This window comes from Drosophila hydei, unplaced genomic scaffold, assembly GCF_003285905.1.
Source record: "Drosophila hydei strain 15085-1641.00,03,60 unplaced genomic scaffold, DhydRS2 tig00008128-arrow-arrow-pilon, whole genome shotgun sequence".
Lineage (NCBI taxonomy): Eukaryota > Metazoa > Arthropoda > Insecta > Diptera > Drosophilidae > Drosophila > Drosophila hydei.
Window position 1 is genome coordinate 920,437 of NW_022045838.1, and position 19,433 is coordinate 939,869.

The 19,433-nt window shown below is 42.5% G+C and overlaps 1 protein-coding gene across 1 annotated transcript in view; it reads left to right on the plus strand.

Moving 5' to 3' along the window:
- Window positions 1–1,442: 1,442 nt before the first annotated feature.
- Window positions 1,443–19,433, plus strand: part of LOC111596521 — a 29,372-nt gene continuing 11,381 nt past the window's right edge. The window contains exons 1-8 of the mRNA XM_030225318.1: window positions 1,443–1,604; window positions 1,677–4,964; window positions 5,860–6,422; window positions 13,876–15,728; window positions 15,820–16,339; window positions 16,399–17,292; window positions 17,722–18,210; window positions 18,295–18,471. Of these exons, the coding sequence (XP_030081178.1) occupies window positions 1,473–1,604; window positions 1,677–4,964; window positions 5,860–6,422; window positions 13,876–15,728; window positions 15,820–16,339; window positions 16,399–17,292; window positions 17,722–18,210; window positions 18,295–18,471 (7,916 nt within the window). The 5' untranslated portion in view covers window positions 1,443–1,472. The remainder of the gene's footprint in view (window positions 1,605–1,676; window positions 4,965–5,859; window positions 6,423–13,875; window positions 15,729–15,819; window positions 16,340–16,398; window positions 17,293–17,721; window positions 18,211–18,294; window positions 18,472–19,433) is intronic.

Consider the following 19,433-nt stretch of genomic DNA (forward strand, 5'->3'; position numbering starts at 1 on the left):
AAATTCCGTTTTCGATATACGTACATATGTATATATATATGAGGTTTTTTTTTTTTGCAAAAAGCTTTTGGTAACGCCGCAAAGTAAATGTTATTCAGTTTGCACGGAACGTACGCTGCGTTCGTGTGTCGCGCCGTAGCCTTTCGGTTCGTAACTCGAAGATGAATGCCATTAGGCGCTGCTGAGTAGATGTTACATAGTAAAAGCGTGCGAGTGTGTGTGTGAGTGTGTTAAAAAAAAAGAATAGTAAATAAGTACATCAAAATTGATATGCACAGGCGATGGGCCCAAGCAGAACTTTAAATCAATTTCAATTGATCAAAAGTGTGTGTTATCAAGTTTTTCCTCTCTGCCAAACATTTGACTCTTGGCGTGTAGTGAAAATTTATAATCAAATTATGCTCGCACTTCAATCACTTCTAATCAATAGTGCACAATATGGTGACAAGTCGCCTCCGTCAAGAGCCATCGCATTCCAAAGCAGTTTTTTCCTTCGCTCAGCTGCAGTTGCCCAGAAGTAGACTCAAAATTTGTCTGAAACATTCCAAATAGTTAACTAAATACGCTTATCTATATATATGTATATATACACAAGTATGCGTATTTATATACATATGTTTATGCTTAAGAAAAACTGTCAGCTGAAAATATTTTCAACTTTTGCTGGCCAACAAATTGCATTTAAGTAGCTGCAAAATTGTTAAGGTTTTTATTCTGTTCTCAATTATATTTTAGTGCACTCAAATTGTCAAATACGCTTCATAAGTTTTACTACAGCCACACCCTAAACATATTCGCTTAACCAGGCTCAATGTGCGCGCAGAGCAAACGCCAAAACAGACAAAACAAAAGTCAAACTGCAAAGGGCAGCAGTCATAATACAGCAGTCATAATACAGCATAAATATATATACAATTATAAAAACAATACAAATAATTATGTTATACACAAAAACTATATTAGCTCATATATAACCACTTAATGTTGTTAAAGTGTTTGAAATGATAAGAAAATATAGCGGGACCAACTAAGAGTGATAGCACAAGAAATTGCAATAAAAAAAAAATTATTTAATATAAAACATTATTTATAATTTGCTTTAAAAGCCACATGTATGCCATTATTTATAAAAATAAATTTTATTCATATTTTTGCTATACAGCCGCCAGCAGTGCAGCTCTTGTAATGTTATGTATAAACAAGTGAGTTGGTAGCTCAGTAATTTGACTTTTAATTTATAACTTTCCCACATTTAGTAAACAAAAGGCATTAAATAATTAAATGGCAAATATTTTACCATATTTTCACTATAGAATTTTGTCTATAACTTAAGCAACTGCTTAACTATAATAATTACAAATAGCATCACTCTTGCTGGGTCACTCTGTACAGTTTGCCTTAGCCTAAGTGCAACTTCCATAAAACCTCTCAAATAGTGTCCATAGAACCAATTTAGTAATTAACCAATAGCAATGGCAACGGAGGCCTTTCTGGACATGGTAAACGATCGGGCCAAGTTAACGAAACGCCCAATCAGACCAAAGATACTCAAACTGACGGATGTTACGACGCCGCATCGCAGTCGTAAGAAAATCAAAATCAAGGTAAGTGAAAAATTGTCAAGTTTTTGATTCTTGTTATGCCCCAAGCTAAGCGAATTCTCACACATTTGTCAGTCAAAGGATCGCTCAGCAGCTGTGCGTGATCGCATCTATGACGATCCGGCCTACACCGAGGACATTAGCCACTTAGCCAATCCGCTGCGGCGCAGCAGCATTTCGGGCAAGTCGTCGGGCGATTACAAGCTGTGTGCGGAAGGCGCTGCGCAGTCGGTGGCCAGCAGCAGCTCCTTGGGCAAGCGCAGTCAGCTGACCAAAGACTTTCTCAAGTATGCGATGAATGCGCCGATCAAGGCCGGCGGCAGCAACAGCAACAACAACAGCAACAACAACAGTGGCACAGTGGTCAGCGTCGACTACGACTTTGAATCCAGCAGCTCAGAGAACGAGCAGGCGAGGCCCTTCAAGGAGAGCAGCCTGCCGCGGCGCGTGCTCAGCTTGGAGCGCAGCTTGGCCGATAAGAACGATAAGAAAGCCGTGAGCCAGAAGCGCGTCTCGAAGCAGAAACGAAATCTGAGTCTCGATAACAGTCGCAAGGGCGCACAGCTGCAGCTGCAGCAGCTCACAGCGAAGGCCAAACAGAGCTACGAGAACGAAACGCGATCGCGCAAAGAGCACAGTCGTAAGCAATATCTGGAAGCAGACGTCAAGCTGGGCCGCGGAGCGAGCGATCAGGACGAGATCTATTCGGTGCGCAGCTCAGCGCAGAACTCAGAGGCGACGGTCAAAGTGCCAATTGGCCGACGTCTGCTGCGCGGCGAAATCGGCATCAAGAGCTTTAACTACTACCTGCTCAAGGAGGGCTTGAAGAGCTCCAAAAAGCTGGACAAGCAACGCAGCGCTCCCGATGCAGCCAGCAACAGCAGCAAGAAGTTGCACACGCGCAGCGAGGAGAATATTTATGAGGAGATTTTCTTTAAAGATACGCCGAGCTCCTCCAGCTCGAAGCTCAAGGGCAGCACAGCCAAGCCAGCCGCAGCTGTGCAGTCCGATGATGAGGTCCAAAGCCAGAGCCAGGGCAAGAGCCAGCATCAGCATCAGCATCAGCAGAGCTTGCCAGATGCTGGCGTCGGCTTTGCCGATTGCGAGCTGTGCATGCAGCAGTGCAGCAATGAAAATTGCAAATATTGCCTGATCGAAGCTGAGCCCACGGCCAGTGCCAGTGCCAGTGCACAGCTGCAGCAGGACACTGGCAACGAGAAGCAGGCGGCAGCGGGTACGGCGCGCACGCTGCCGGCGGCGCACATACTCGAGTTTCAGTCCTACAATCCCAATAATCCGGGCGTATATAAAATTGAGACCACACCTGTGGCCATTACAGGTGAATACAATCCGATACTGCAATTTCAGAAGTCAACGGCGACAGCAGCCGCCACAACTGCGACGATTACTGAGCAGCAGCAGCAGCATCACAAGCAACAACATCATCAGCAACAACAACAACAACAACAACAACAGCAACAAGCTTATGTTGGCTTTAATCAATATCAGCCACATCAAAAGTCCTACCAACACAACGTAGCCAGTCATCCGTTAACAAATCATTATGCTGTGGGCGGAGGCCTTTTGCTGGCGCAGGTGACACCGCGCCGCGCACACCTGCCGCAGGGCTATATTGTGGGCTATCAGAATGGAGGTGGTGCTGCTGGTGCCGGTGTGCATCGCATCAATACGAAGTCGTCGTCCTCTAGCGACTCACTGCCATACCACAAGTATAATACAATGGCGCGTCTGGAGGCGAATGTGTTCGCAGCGCCGGCCACAGGTGACATTTATTATGCCATCGAAGGCGTGGGCGCGCCGCCGTTGCATCCCTTGATGTATGCGGCCAGCAGGCCAATTGGCGGCTCGCAGATTCTGCTCGATCAGTTCGAGTCTCAGATGTACAAGAGCGACTCGAAGGCCTCGATACTGAGCGAATTTTCGCTGCGCAGCAGCGACAACTCGCAGCGCTACACGCGCTATCCGCATCGCTCGGGGCTGTTCTCGTCCAATGCGAGCGCGCATCAGCGTCGACTCTTTGGCAGCACGGAGAACTGTCGCGTTGCCTATGACTGCCGGCGCTGCAGCTTCGATGGCGTTATGAGCGCTGGCTTGGAGGCGAGCAGAGCTCCGGCGGAGCGCTGCAGCAATTCGGACAACAGTCGCTATGAGTGCCGCAACTGCGACTGCTCGTCGAGCTACTTCAGCTCCGATTTCGACGATATTTATGGCTCGATGGCGCGCGGCGGCAGCAGTGGCATACCGCGCAAAACGGCCGCCGGCACATTGCCATCGAGTGGACCAACGGAGCCAAGTAACTACAAGCAGGCAACGGAGCAGCCGCCGCCGCCGCCGCTGGATCTCAAGCAGAACAAGTACGCCATGGACTTCTTCAAGCATGTGAACGATGTCAAGCGCAGCATCTATCAGTCGGAAATGCAGCGCAATAACAGCTTGGAGTCGACGCGTCGCGGGCACCGCAACAGCGGCAACAACAATCCACGACTGAGTCCCACGAATACTGCCTCCGAGCCACTGGAGGCGGGGCCAATCGTAACCACATTGCCGCTCAGCAAAGGACGTGGCAGCAACGCCGCCAAGCCAACGCCTGCGCCAAGGACCAGTTTGCAAAATCAGCCGAAGAAACAGCCAGCGGAGAAGGCGAGCCACGCGTCAAGTAGTCGTAAGCCGCAGCCAACCGAAAGGCGGGAATATCCCTCACTGGATCGACTCGTCGCTTCCTCCACTGGCGCCGTGCCCAAGTGGCAAAGTCTGGGAACGTCGCAGGAAGAGCCGAAAAGCAACAAGCAGAGGGCGAAGCACAAGGAAACCGAGCCACGGGAGCGACGTGATCGCAGTGCACCTGCAGCCCCCAGCGAGGCAATTGTGGCATCTGCAACGTCGGGCAAGAAACATCATCGCACCAGCAGCGGCAAGGCGCATTCAAGTGGGACCAATCCGCCGGCCAGCTCCCGTCGCAAGGACATACCCGCGCCGCCGCCACCCTCGCCAGCTACCTACTCGGACTTGCAAGAGCTGAAGGCCAACATGGAGGGTCTACGGGATGACACCAAGTCGCGCTCCTTGGAGAGCGAAGCCAGCGAAACTCCAACAATCTTAGATCAAACGGCAGCCAAAACTAGTCTCGGAACGGTCAAGGAAATCGAGACAGCTGTGGCCTTGGCAGCGGCAGTGGAGGATGTTGCCAACAGCCATGTGGCAATGGCGTCAAGTAAAGCTGCTCCAGAAGCGGATGACGATGATGTGTTTTACGATGCACGTAGCGAAAACTCAGCTTTGGTGACTCTGCCCTTGATGGAAGGCGCCACAGAGTCAGCCACTTCCCTAGATCAACAGAATGGGGTAGGTCTTTAGCCTAAAATAGCCCTAGAAACATTGGAATTGCCAGAAAGTTACTGAAAGTAAATTGAAATCTTAGTTTAGAGTTTCTTAGAGGAAGTCACAATGCTGCAGTCGGGCGTGTACGACTGCATAATACTCCTTACAGCTGCGAAAAGAGCTTGGTTTTATAAGATATTAATTTTTTCGAATTGCTCTTGCCCCAACCGCTGTCAGATCTATCTTTAGAGATGATCAGAAGTGATCTAACGAAATTTTAGATTTCTAGAAATTTTAAAGATATATTTTTGCCTCAATTTAATAAGCTTTCAGTGTAGTAGATCAAATATTTGATTGACCTACAGAACAGCTCAATTTATTTTTACTCCCAAAAGGGACTCGAAAACATTTTGAAGCTCAAATTTTAAAACTGCAGAAGCTAACACTTCAGCCCCTTTTGCCACGCCCCAGTAAGCGCAGCTTTACATATATACTTACCCATATATCAATATTTAATAAAGTGTTGAGCATTTTTAAATGCGACCTCTAGGGGCGTGGCTAATTAACAGTTAATATATATATTTAAAATATAAATTTCAAATTTTCGAGGCGAAGTTCAAGTCTCTCTTAAATAACTAGATATACGATTTTCTATATTAAAATATATTTTATTGCATCTTTAGTGAACGTTTCAAAAAAAACATGGCTATAAAACACTTACCTTATATGCAAAATTCCAAGTCTCTAGCCTCAATAGCTGCGAAATGCTTGGCATTCAAACAGACAAGCAGACGAACATGGCACAAAATTTATATACTCTCTTTTCACTCAAAAGAAAAAGAGTTAATTATAGATACAAATAGTTGACAAATATATGCAAAAATTTCTATACATTTTTTCTAACTTCACATATTTACAGGATATGTCTGTAAGACAGTCAAAGGTTGATAAGCCTGAGATGCTGACACCAGAAATGGAACTGACCCCGAAGGTGGATAAGAATAAACAAAAACAACAGCAACAACAACAACAACAACAACGGCAACAACAACAACAACAGCCCAAGGCCAATGAAGAAAACGCATTAGCAAGCACAACAATGGATACAAGCAGAGCTTCGATGGCATCGAGTCAAGAGCCGACAAACGACGAACATGTTGCCGAAGCATCAGCAGCATCAGCAGAGGCTGGCAACAAAAAAGATGGCGCTACATGTTGCCAGAGCGAGCCAGCAGCGAGTCGGCAGCATAGCGAAGCAACAGTCAAAACAAACATCGAAGCAGCGAGCAAAACAAAACACAATAATGATGCGAACATAACCGAGCTAACGACCAGAAATGTTGACGCAACAAATGTGGAGGGGCAAGCGACCAGTTCGCTGGCAGCAAATGTTGCCAACGCCAGCGATTCAACAATCGTTGGCGCAACATTGGAGCTCAGTTGCAAGTCGGCACACACGGATAGCGCAACGCTAACGAACAGGTACGCGCGTTAACGTGAAACACACACTAAACTGCCGCTAATCTGTAACAATATAGATACACACACACACACGCACACACACTACCTAATGCATACATAAGTTTTTAACTAACTAATTGAACAACTGAAACACTTGTTGTGCGCATTAAATGTTTTTACTCCAAAAATTTGTTGCACCTGTGCTTACAATCGATAATCAGTGAGTGCTTTACGGTAAATCATAAAAGCAGAAAACGTTTTACAAACATGAAAAGTTGCAAAGCATGTATGCGCGCGTGTGTGTGTGAGTGACTCTATGTGTGTGTGCAGCAAATGTTGAGTGCAAAAAGTTTTCATAATAAATCTGATCAATAATTAGCATAAATGCAACTGCTGACCAGGCGATATATATATATATACATATATATATATGGTGAAATAGTTTGACGTCTGAAGCGATTCAGCGTAGGCGAGAGCTAATCAAGCTTAAATAGTGTTCTAATTATTTATTTTTTTTTTATATATATTTATTAGCTCTTTAAATAACTTAAAAGTGAAATCTTTATGTCTGAAGTGAAGGTTATATCTATATTTAATAGTCTCTGCGTAGTGAACTGGTTAAGCTTTATTCATAACTCCCTATTTAACTGGGCTATTTATAGTTAAAGCCTTTGCTTGACCTTGGCATTTATTTGTGGAATTTATAATTATTTTTAGAGGTAATGGTTAATATTTTTAATAGTAAAAATCTGGCCTAGATTTTTGGCAGTTAATAAAAAGAAACTTCATTCCAACTAGAATTCAGCTAAGCTTCAAGTTCTGATTGGAATATGTAAAGCTAACACTGCCTAATGTTGCAATCTGAGTAACTGTAGTTGTTGCTGCTGCGGCTCAGTAATTAATTGGCTAACCGCGTCAGGTCGTGCTGTCATTTATAGCTAATTAATTCATACTCGAACTGCCGCTAGAGATGTGATTTATGCATAAAGGCGAAATATGAGCCGAATTGTCAAGGGATTCCAATTATATAGAGCACTATAAGAAGCCAAGTGCAGCCTTGAGGCAGCCAAGCGAACTCAACTGCATATAAGAAGTAAATCATTTCAATTTGTGAAGTGGCAAAAAAAAAAATAAAATGGAAAATTAAATTGGCAAAAGAAATATATATATATATATATATATATATATATATATATATATATATATATAAATTGCTAAAAATAAGTTAGACTTTTTTTTAATATAATTTATGTTTATAATTAAAATTTTAATGTTATTTTATAATTTTTTAAAATTAGTTAGTAAATAAATACTTTAAATTTGCTAAATTTTAGGGCAAACAAAAAATTATTATTTAAAAGTTAAAAAAAATATCTATTAAAAAAAATTAAAATGAAATTTGCAAACAAATATTTAAAATTCTTTTAAAGTGTACAACAATTTTTTTTGTTTCTTGCTTATAATTTTTTTGAATATTCTCATTTTTGGTTTGTTTTTTTTATAACTTCATTTTTTGTTTTGGATTTTTTTATAGCTTAATTTATTTATTCTTATTTTTGTTTAATAAATTATTTTAGTTAACAACGCTTTTAAATATAAAAAATTATGGGGTGAACAAATAGAGAAAAAAAATTAATTTCAAATAATTTTAAGACTCAATTCAACGGTAGTAAAAAATAACAGAAAAAAAAATGCTTTCCATATTGAATGCGAATTACAGTTGAAGTAAAATATAATCATTTTTTAAAAATTTTCTAAAACCTCGTTCTATATTCCATTCAACAATTTAAATTACATTTTACTTAAATGGAAATCGATTTACAGCTATTCATCTACATTTATCCTTTAAGCAACGGCATTTCATATGCTGCTCTGCTCTCATTTATATTATAAATACTTTTCTAATATCTTTTTTTTTGTGGTAATCAATAATTTGCGGAAAATATATTTCCTGCGCACAAAGCCAAGCAAACAGAAAATATATATTTTGCTTCTTTTTTGTGTGCATGTGTGTATGTATGTGTGTGTGCGTGCGTGCGTGCGTGTGTGTGTGTGTGTGTGTGTGGGAATTCGATGTATTCTATTTGCATTTCGGCAGAAATACAATACAAAAGAAAAGTAAACACGACCACAAATCAAAGAGTAGCATCCATCGAGTTTGTAGGCAGCTTGGCAATTGAATTGGTTCTGAAGAGCCACAAAATTGAAATGAAGCCAACAAATGGTAATCATAATTTCATAACGGTAAAGCAATCAGTGCTCTAACATATTAAGTATACGTCAAAATAATATCACAAATTTGATTTGCGGCGAAAAATATTCTAAAATTAAATTGAGTGTAGCTTTTGGCAGAATGCAGCCAAAAGTTCGCAAATCTTGATTATTTTTTTGTTAAAGTTAGAGAAATAATTACTTTTAGGTGGCTTAAGCCGTATATTAAGGGAATCGAAGTCAATTGAAGTTATAGCTGAAACTAAGCTGAGCAGAAAGCTTTCGTTCTAGCTGATTTTGGTTTATTTATCATGCTCCCTTTGTCCTTCATCCAGATTGAATTCTGTGCAACGACTGAGCTATATCATTTTAGCAATTTCTGCCAAGAATTTCCAATAGCTTGCTGTTCTTCAATAGGTAAATATTTTCATGGCATTTCACAGTAATCCACTTGAGTAAAATTCGTTGAATGTCGTTATGCAAAATTGTGCTCTTTCTGGGAAAGCAAAGTGTACGAAGACTTGATTCAGCCAAACACATGATTTTAATGGACCTTTTAGCTCTAACTCTTTTGCAAAATTAATGAAATAATAAAACTGTATTAATTTCGTATGTATTTTTTAATTTTATTTATTTTCTTATTGCTTATAAATTTTTGTTACGTTCCCAAAAAGGATTTTTTTGCTGCACTGTAACTAGAATAATGCCATGGAGAGAGCAATCTCTTCAAAGCTTCGCTTTATGCCTCATATATTGACCTCAAAATCAAAGGAGCATTGCTCGTATATAAAGTACTTTGTGCTCCCCCACTGACAATAACAAATTGATGCGCAATGACCTGTTAGTTGGCCCAACTTGAATGCCTTCGAAAAGTGCCTTATCAAAGCCCATATGGATAGTCCATAAGAGCAAGGTCAGCTATGTTTGTTGTATCTTTTTGTTTAGTCTTTATGGGCGACTGTCATGCGAATGTTGTTGTACAATAAGGTGGATAACTGATAAATTTGAGGCAATGCATATGTGGATTTGATGGAAGTATTATAAGGAGAAATAATAATGAGAAATTTCATGTTAAATCACCCTGAACGGAAGGTCTAAGGATGTCATCGTCTTAGTTTACGTATACATACATACATACATATACATACATACATACATACATGCATACATACATACATACATACATACATACATACATACATACATACATACTTACATACATACATACCTAAATTCATACATACATACATACATACATACATACATACATACATACTTACATACATACATACATATATACATACATACATACATACATACATACATACATACATACATACATACATTCATACATTCATACATTCATACATTCATACATTCATACATTCATTCATTCATGCATTCATACATACATACATTCATACATTCATACATACATACATACATTCATACATTCATACATACATACATTCATACATTCATTCATACATACATACATTCATACATTCATACATGCATGCATTCATACATACATACATACATGCATTCATACATACATACATACATACATACATACATACATACATGCATACATACATACATACATACATCAGTTGTATTTTCTCCTCTACTTTTGCATGTGTCTCTTGCTGTGTTTGGAGATACCGTAAGGGACTCTTCATATGCCTAGGTATCTATATATGACTTGTTTAAGAAAATACCACATAGTGCTCAACAGTCTGCTTAGCAGTTTCGACTGAAGCCTTTGCATCCTGCAAGTAAGAGCCATTTGAAAAGTTAGTCCAATAGCTGCTTGACAACGCTTAAATCACTTTATGTTGATTATGTAAATTTCATAGGGCAAACGCTCAACTTGGTTAATACGAAATGTGGATGATGGGCGTACTTGACTTGCTTTGGCTGAAGTGAGAAGATATTCCGTTGAAAGGGTTCATCAATTATGAAGAGTTTCGGCTGAAACACCCACGCGCCGCATGGAGGCCATTGCTGTCAGTCAAGTGGCGAACCTCGCTCAGAAATAAACGGATTTTTGTGAATTAAGTGAAGAATATTGACTAGGCCAGTGTAAATATAGATAAACTAAGTACATCGCTTGATGAAATATTGACTAACTGTTAGTCGACGCGGAATTGCTTCGCTATATTTTCGTGCAACATTTTTATTGAAGCGGTAAAACTTGTTTTCTATGACCGCCACATAATTTGCTCTTGGTCATTGGCTTTCGACTATTGGCAGCCGCCACGGATCGTTAGGCCAGTTTTGCGATTGCATTTGCAGAAATAGCAAATTTACTCGCAAGACGTGGGGCAGGGGGTTGGGGGGTTGCAACATTAGCGACTCGAAAGTGCAAGTAAAAATTGGATGGCAAGTGCAATCGATTTACCCATGCTCAACATACAATAGCCCCACGAAGCACGAAGCACGCAGCACGAAGCCATGCGCTGACAGGCGAAACCAGTTTTATAGGTTGCATTATTATGCGTTGCCTATGTGGATGCAACATTCCTGACGGATTTTACAACTACTATATATAGTATATATATAATAGAGAATTCAAAGACTAAGCGCAGTAACGAAAAAGGAATTGCATTGTTGTGCATCACTTTCAATTATATTGATGAAAGTTTGATAACATCACGCATTGATCTATCTCAGCTAAGCCACTCAATATACCCTTCGTAACGACTTGCTGCAGTTACAGGGTGTCAAACGTGTCTCTCGTTGCTCAGACGGATGTGTGTACCATGGCATTTCCCGTTTATTAAGTGCAAATTTCACTTTCTTACAGTTCGCTAAAAAAACTTTAAGTAAACTACATAATATACGGTCGCATAAGGAAGCAACAATTCGCAATTTCTTAGCCATGCGCCTATTAATTGATATATTCGAGCAATTATCCAATTGCTCATTGAACCCAACGGGCAATGACCATAGGAGGCCAATTTGTCAATACGCAAAGTGTATTTGGATCTTATTTAATGCATGCAGAGTCTTTAGATACTGCAGCAAAAGTTGTATAAGTTAAATGAAAATCCACTAATTTCGATTTTCATTATGTATTTTTGTTATTTTTCTTATTAATTATTAAGACAAATTAAATATACATATTTAATTTACTAAAATCATATTCTTACCTTCAATACATTCGCCCAAAAGTTAGGCGGCAGCAAACGCGCTGACATTCAACACATGACCGAAGATAATAGCAGATGCTGGGAAACATGGCACATGAAAATGATAGATCGAATTCTATGTGTATTTTTGTTGTTCTAGTGAAATTGATTGTTGTTTTGCTGTTGCCCATCCATATCCATCAGACGCACACACATTACAAGTTACGAAAGACACGGCTCATATACATATATACAGTTATGTGCATATTTGTTCGTAATGCCGAACACAAACACAAGACGCATATGGTCTTCGCTCCAAATTTGTACTTAATGGAAGCTGAACTTTTTTGATTTTTATATATATAAAGTTTTTCTTAAAATAAAAAGATGCGAAGAAGTGTCGTTCCTCTCTTGCCAATATCTGTTGCATAGCAACGTACAATTGTAAAATAGAAATAATTGTCTTTCACACGATGCGATTCGAACCTGAGTCCTTCTCACGACTTCATACATTTTGCAGGCAATGTCTCATATCCCAGCGCCACTTCAACACTTGTTCCGATGGCGACACATGTACAGCTTAAGTAGCAGCTGACAATTCACGACAATTCAATCACAATTGCTATTCTATTTATAGAACTCGAAAGAGCGTGCACGCATTTGCATGTATTTGTGCGCATGCAGAGCGAAAATGCTTAAGCTGGGCGCTAATTGCCACGTGGCTTCTTCAGTTGACCAAACGTTTGCTTTAATAACTGCTGCATTACTTAAGTGATTGCAATGAAACTTTCAGCAAATGGAACTTATTATTTCATTCAATATATGAAACATGGAAAGAAATTAAAATTCTTTTTAATAATATATTCATTTGTATTTGAATTAGAAGTTGGATTTATTTTGTGATAAAATAACTAAGAATTTTTGTGATTTTAGCTTTAAACATCAAGTATCTAGTATCTAGTATCTAGTATCTAGTATCTAGTATCTAGTATCTAGTATCTAGTATCTAGTATCTGGTATCTAGTATCTAGTATCTACTATCTAGTATCTAGTATCTAGTATCTAGTATCTAGTATCTAGTATCTAGTATCTAGTATCTAGTATCTAGTATCTAGTATCTAGTATCTATTATCTATTATCTAGACTGTAGTCTCTAGTCTCTAGTCTCTAGTCTTTAGTCTCTAGTCTCTAGTCTCTAGTCCTTAGTCTCTAGTCCTTAGTCTCTAGTCTCTAGTCTCTAGTCTCTAGCCTCTAGTCTCTAGTCTCTAGTCTCTAGTCTCTAGTCTCTAGTCTCTAGTCTCTAGTCTCTAGTCTAGTCTCTGTTTCATGCACTTTAACAAAACAAATATACCCGAAATTAAAAATTTAAATGGGTTCAGCGTATAATCGTGCTAGGAATGCATTCAGACAGGCATCGCTGACAGATGCATTAATTACGCAACTTATTTGATTCATAAAGATTTCACAATCGTTTCTTAAATATATTTGTATTTATATACATAAATACATACGTATGCTTATATATGTATGTATATCATTTTGATACAAGATGAAATGTGGTAAAACATCAATACTATATTTGGAAACTAGAAACTCAAAGAATTTTTACCATGGCTACAGACAAACTCAAACCCACTTAAGGCGAAAAGAGAAACAAGTTGAAGCAGCTAGAGAGAGAGAGGGACAGGGAGAGAGAGCACAGCTAGAAGATATTTTGTAAGCAGCTCATTCATTTAATTTATGTTTTCTTAAGTTACTTGAGCGATATTTGTAGAAATATATATGCAACATACAGCTTCATCATACCCTTTGATTGCGCTGATTACAGGGTATACAAACTGCTTTCCTTATATGGAAAAGTATTTACTTCAACTCAAAATACATAATGCCATATGTTCAGAGATTTTCTGTTTTTTTGTGCTTTTCTTGAGTGAAGAGCTTCTTGCGTATATAATCTAAGGCAAGCCACATTTTATAGGTCTGCGTGGGTGTTAACATTCGAAGCAAACACGTTTTGTAAGTTTGATATAGTTTTCATATAGGGCCTACGTAAGCTTTGCTTAAACTTGAATAAAGTGTGTCCAATCTAGCTGAATTGATTGACTTGATTATTTGATCTGACTTTTCAGAGATCCTACAGTGCCTACAGAAACAGTAATCACTTGCCAGGACCTGACGTGCCTCGACTCCAGCGAGGCATTTTCGGACGATAGTCACCTGACGCGTGACTCAGTTACGCGTGAGTCCCAGAACGACGAACTATCCTCGTCGACGCACGACAAGCTCGATCTGAGCAGCTTGCCATTACCCGCTCTACCGCCCAAGCGAAGACGCACACGCTTACGCACCAGTCCCTCCAAGCATCATCAACAGCAGCAGCAGCAACAGCAGCAGCAGCTGCAGCCGCAGGCGCGTTCGGAGAAACAGGAATATGGAGATGCGGCAGAAAAATCTCCGCACCGAAGCAAAAAGTCGCAAAGGGATTCAGTTCAGGATTCGCTAAATGCTGAGCTGCCGAAGTTGCCGCAGGAAAAGCAGCTGCAGCAGAATCTCTCCGCATTCCAGCAGTACGTCGCCAAGCGACGTGAGAGTCTTGAGGCATCCACGCGAAACTTTAACGAGAAGCTGGAGGCGCGTAGAATGCTCTGCCACATGGGTGGTAATGGTGGCGCTGGCAATGCTGCTACAGCATCCACAGATGCTGGCGTACCCACGTATCTGTTTGGTGAAACCTTCTACGGCATACCCGATGCCATGCGAAAGTCCCACTCGCGTGCCGGCAACAAGGAGGAGATCTTCCTGAACAAATCGGGCTGGGTGCAAGTTAGCAAAAAGCTGAACTCCAACAATGATACCAAAAGCCGGCGCGTCAATTACAGTCACTACAATGGCGACTCTGGTATCATGGACAAGCCACATGGTCGCAGCTCCATACGTGTTATACAAGTGGATCATGCCCAGCGGCCGGAACTGGCCAGGTCGTTCGTCCATCAGTCGTCAAGCCGCTGTGAGCGAGAGCCCAAGTTTGTGGGCTCCAAGGTCGAGGAGCTGATTCAGCGCAATGAGGCGCGTCTAGGTGGCATCTCATCAAGGGACCCAGCGCTGCGTCCAGGCTATCGAATCATGGATCCCCAATTGGCCAGCATACTCAACGAGCGCCCCGGCTTTCTGCCTGTCAACAACGATCTGGAATCACCGCCACCCATAACGCCTATTCTTTCGCCTCCGCCCGCATTTCAGGATAACAGCAGCAACAGCAGTCGCGCCCTGCGGCATCAGGAGCGACGCAAAGTCAATCTTCAATCATATTCGCCCAAGCAACAGTCGCGAGTGGTGCAGCCAATGCTGCAAAAGCAGCCACAGCTAAGGCAAGGCCCCGGCACTGTCAGTGCCACTGCCACAGCCAATGGCAATGGCAGTGGCAGTGGCAAGGGCATGGTCTTCTCGCGCAGCTTTGAGTACGATACGCGCCGATCGACGCCCACCAACAGCTACGTGGAGACATTTTCGCGCAGCTTCGACGACAACTTGTCGGAGCGGCCCTTAGCCATGCCATCTTTGGCGGTGCAGCGCGAGCGTTCGCTCAACTTCAGCACGCTGACTGGCAACTCGCCGAACTACTTGACGAAACGTGAGGGCACCACCTCCGGCCGGATTCTGCGCAGCCGCGACAACTCGCCCAAGTATCTGCAGCCGCAAACAACAGCCTATCTGAATGCGTCCGTTAAGGAAGCACCGCCGGCCTACAGCGTGGCTAGCAGCAACTTGGCCAAGTACTCGCCGCGCTCACGGCACGATCGCACCTTTGAGCGCTCCAAGAGCCACAATGTGATCGGACGTTCGCGGAAGTCTCAGTTCAACTGCATTGCCAATAGTGGCCCAGGTGTCCAGCCGCCCGTCGCCTTGGGCATGTCGCGCTTCCGCAGCCTCGATATGACCATCAATAATCGACTTAACTCTTGTGATAGCGGCGCGCGTTCAGGTGAGCTTTACTCTCTATCAGTTCTTGCTCTAAATTCCATTAAAGTCTTTACCCACTCATATGATCTGAATCTTCCATAATGCCTTCACAGATCTTTCCAACGACGAGCTGGACAACGAAGATGGCAGCTCTACGGAATTCCTTTCAGCAACTAATTATCAATTTCCCAACCTTAGCACGAGCAACGTCAGCATTTCGCCGTATAAGAACCAGCGTCAACGATCCCTAACACCTGATCGCAATGACTCGCACAGCTCGTCGAGCAGCTTGCGAAAGCAGCGTTCGCTAACGCCGGAATCGCGCTCGCTGACTCCGGAGGAGCGACGTCGGAAGGGATCTCAGATTTCGTTGATTGCCTCACGTCAGAATTCTAGCTCCCGCAGCAATACGTTAGAGCGTCGACAGCGACACGACGAGAAGGCGCCGCCGACCATTTCACGCAGCTCCTCGAGCTCCAGTTACAGCGGCGGCGAGGCGCACGAGCTATTGAATGGCAGCCCCAGCACAGCTACTGCAGCCGCTAATGCCGCGAGCTCTGTCAATTATCGCCGTTCCGTGGGACGCTCTGCAGCCAAGCAGGTGGACCAGGAGCATCTAATACGTCGCTCCAGGTAAGCAGAGTCGCTGTTCGTCTCTTAAGCAGTCTATAAACTAAAGTCCCTCACAGCAGATCCCTGCAGCTGAGCGAACGCTCACCAAATCGCACACAAAAAGCCATGAAAGTTGTCAGCGGCGCGAACCCAATGCAGAAGCAGCAGCAGCAGCAGCAGGCAGCAGTGCACTATCAGCAGGCAATCACGGGCATGTTTCCGAACTCCTTGCGTGCCACGGTATCAGCGAACAAAATATTGTCCAGCTCAAAGAGCGCAGCTGGCGGCAGCTCAACGCGACAGCGTCAGACTATGGACGTGGACAAGGCACGCTCCTTCGACTTTGACTACAACAATTACAATCGTAGTAACAATGCCACACGCTCCGCTCACAACAGCGGCTGCATCGGCGACGGTGCTGGCAATCAGAGCTTGCGCCTGGACTGCGACAAGAGTCGCTCCTTTGACGAGGACTATCGCGAGGCACTGCACAACAACAATGGCAGCAGTGGCTCGGGCCTTCATTTTCTACAGCCCGGCAACGAGTCGACGTCCAATGTTCGCTTGCGGCAATCCAACTCGCCAGTGGGTGCAGCTGGTCATGAGCGGGGCACCACACGCTCGCCCCAGTCGTCCGGCTCCTCTTCGAACAACATCCATCTAACGGCGCAGCGCACTAGCAGCCCACAAGGCAATAGCTATGGCACGCGCCTGTGCGATCATGAGCTGACCTACGAGATGCTAAGGAAATCGCCGATCATGAACTTTCGTCGTGGCGACAGCGACTACGAGATTCCCGTGCAGCTGCGCAACCGCGAAACGATCAATTCGGGCGGCAACAGTGAGCTGAACTTTATGAGCAACGAAACGCACATCTATGAGCACCCAACGACTGTGCTGAAGCCACAGCGTTCCAGTTCGCGTGATGAGAATTTGTACAGACCGACGACAGGTGCACTGCCGCGCAGCAGCAGGTATTGAATCGACTGACAAGCATAAAAATATATCGATCTATCGACTATGATAATGACTAAACTAACTGTCTCTCTGTAAACTATAACTGAAAACGCACGAAAGGTCTCAACCAAAGGTCGCCCCTATCAAAACACACAATTCCAAAGCCAAGCTTCAGCGACTAATTCGACCAAAGCCAGCTCCCAGAGTTGGCTTCAACATGTTGTAACAAGACTGCTTATGCACACTGAACCGGTGTCAACTAACTCATATTTACTTCTTCTTTATGCTAACACTATCGACTAACAAATAATGGGTAATGGACTAGAGTATGGCGAGTTAAATGTAATTTAAGAGAACCTAAGAAAAAATCACCTGAGCATACGAAAACGCACAATGCCTTGCGGCCCTTGGACAGTTTTTAGTTTCTTGTTATGCATCTTTTGCAGTCCAGCAGCGCAAGGCAAGAAATGCAGAAAGAGTCTAACGTCTGGTGACTATTGGCCACGTTGCGGCGCCTGCAGCGGCACCGGCGCCAGCAGCCTGCCAAATTTTGCACCTGTCACATTAGAGCAGTCCGCAATAGGTAAACAAAACTCTGTGCCTCTCGTGTCGAAAGATGCACAACAGCCGCAACAACATGTTTCCAAAGTGGCTCTAAACGGAAACTTCCTCAAGTTCGACATAAGCAAAACATCAACGATTTCTCCACGCGTCAACAATGCACCTGCACCTGCAGGTCCACAATGGACCTTCCTATGCAGCGGTGGCGTCAATGCAGAATCCACTAAGAGCAAAACTCAGCGACAGCCCACAGCAGTTATACGACCTCGTGTCATACCACTGACAGCCAGCTCACTTGTGCTTCTGGGAAACTCTGATTCGTCCATGAACGAAGCACAGCCAACCAGTGGCAGTCCGACGGCAACGTCGATGAGGTAAGTTTAGCTAAGCTAAAATCAATGCTCAGAAAATTGTTATAAATAAAGAATTTTTTTTAATTTTTTACATCTAATTTTTAGCTATATGAAAAGTAGCTTGGAAAAGCCAAAGCAGAGCAAGTTAACAGATCAGAATTACCGCAATAAAAAAGTCATATTCCCCATTTGGCCTGAAGTTTACAAACGGCAACGTTCCAACTCCCTGCCGAGCAGAATTACAGCAAAACAGAAATCTCCAACAATGGCAACTGATTTAAGGTAAGTTTAATATTAGAAATTGATTTTGTTATTTAATATTTGAGTTTCTCTCTCAAAAAAAAAAAAAAACTCCTTAATTATAAGTCAAACTTAAGCTCAGTTTTTAGTCCTTTTTTGAGGAAGTTAAAACGTTTGCAGCTGTTCGACTCACTCAGTAAATTGCCCTATATAAGCTAGAAAAAACAGTAAGATTCTTGGAACAAAATAACAAACCAAAACCTGCAATGTAACAGGCGGGCACAGCCAACTGCGTAATACCCGTTCAGGGTTCAAATATAAATAGTGTGTAGAGAATCAACAGAGTTTTCTTTGCTGATAAGAGTTCTAAGACTGTAGAATAAATAGTTTTTTTCGACGAGGCTAAGCATGAGTGCATATTGCAGTTCCTTACGCCCACACAGTCAGGACATTGCGCAAAACTAATATACTCTTTACACTTTGTATACGCGTACAGATAGGCACCTAGCTAAGAAATTCTAAGGCTTGTTGACACAAAACCAACGACTCCAATGCTTAGCCAAGTTCACTGAACCATTGCACAGCTGCACTTTAGGCACACACATACATGCAGACATACAGATACACATACATACGTATGTATTTAGACAGGCGTAGACCTTAGGCCATTTATTATTTTTACTCAGTATTTTTACTTGCCGGCTGGCGAGGCTATAAATAAGTTATGAGTCTCTTTGTTCCTCTGTCAACAGATTCCTCCTGTCTAAAACAAAAAGTACTTAGTAGCCGAGCAATTTTTGTTATTAGGACAAATGGATCAGTGTGTCAGTTACCTCTGTGCGTCTGATCTAAAAATCTTTGTGAACAGCAATCATCTAAGGCCTCGTCAAAAGTGCTCGACAATATTCAGTTAAGCTTACTTATTTATACAAGCTCACACACAACACACATCAGCCATAAACAAAGTCCCAAATGAGACATGTCTCGACTCTTTGAAGTGATTT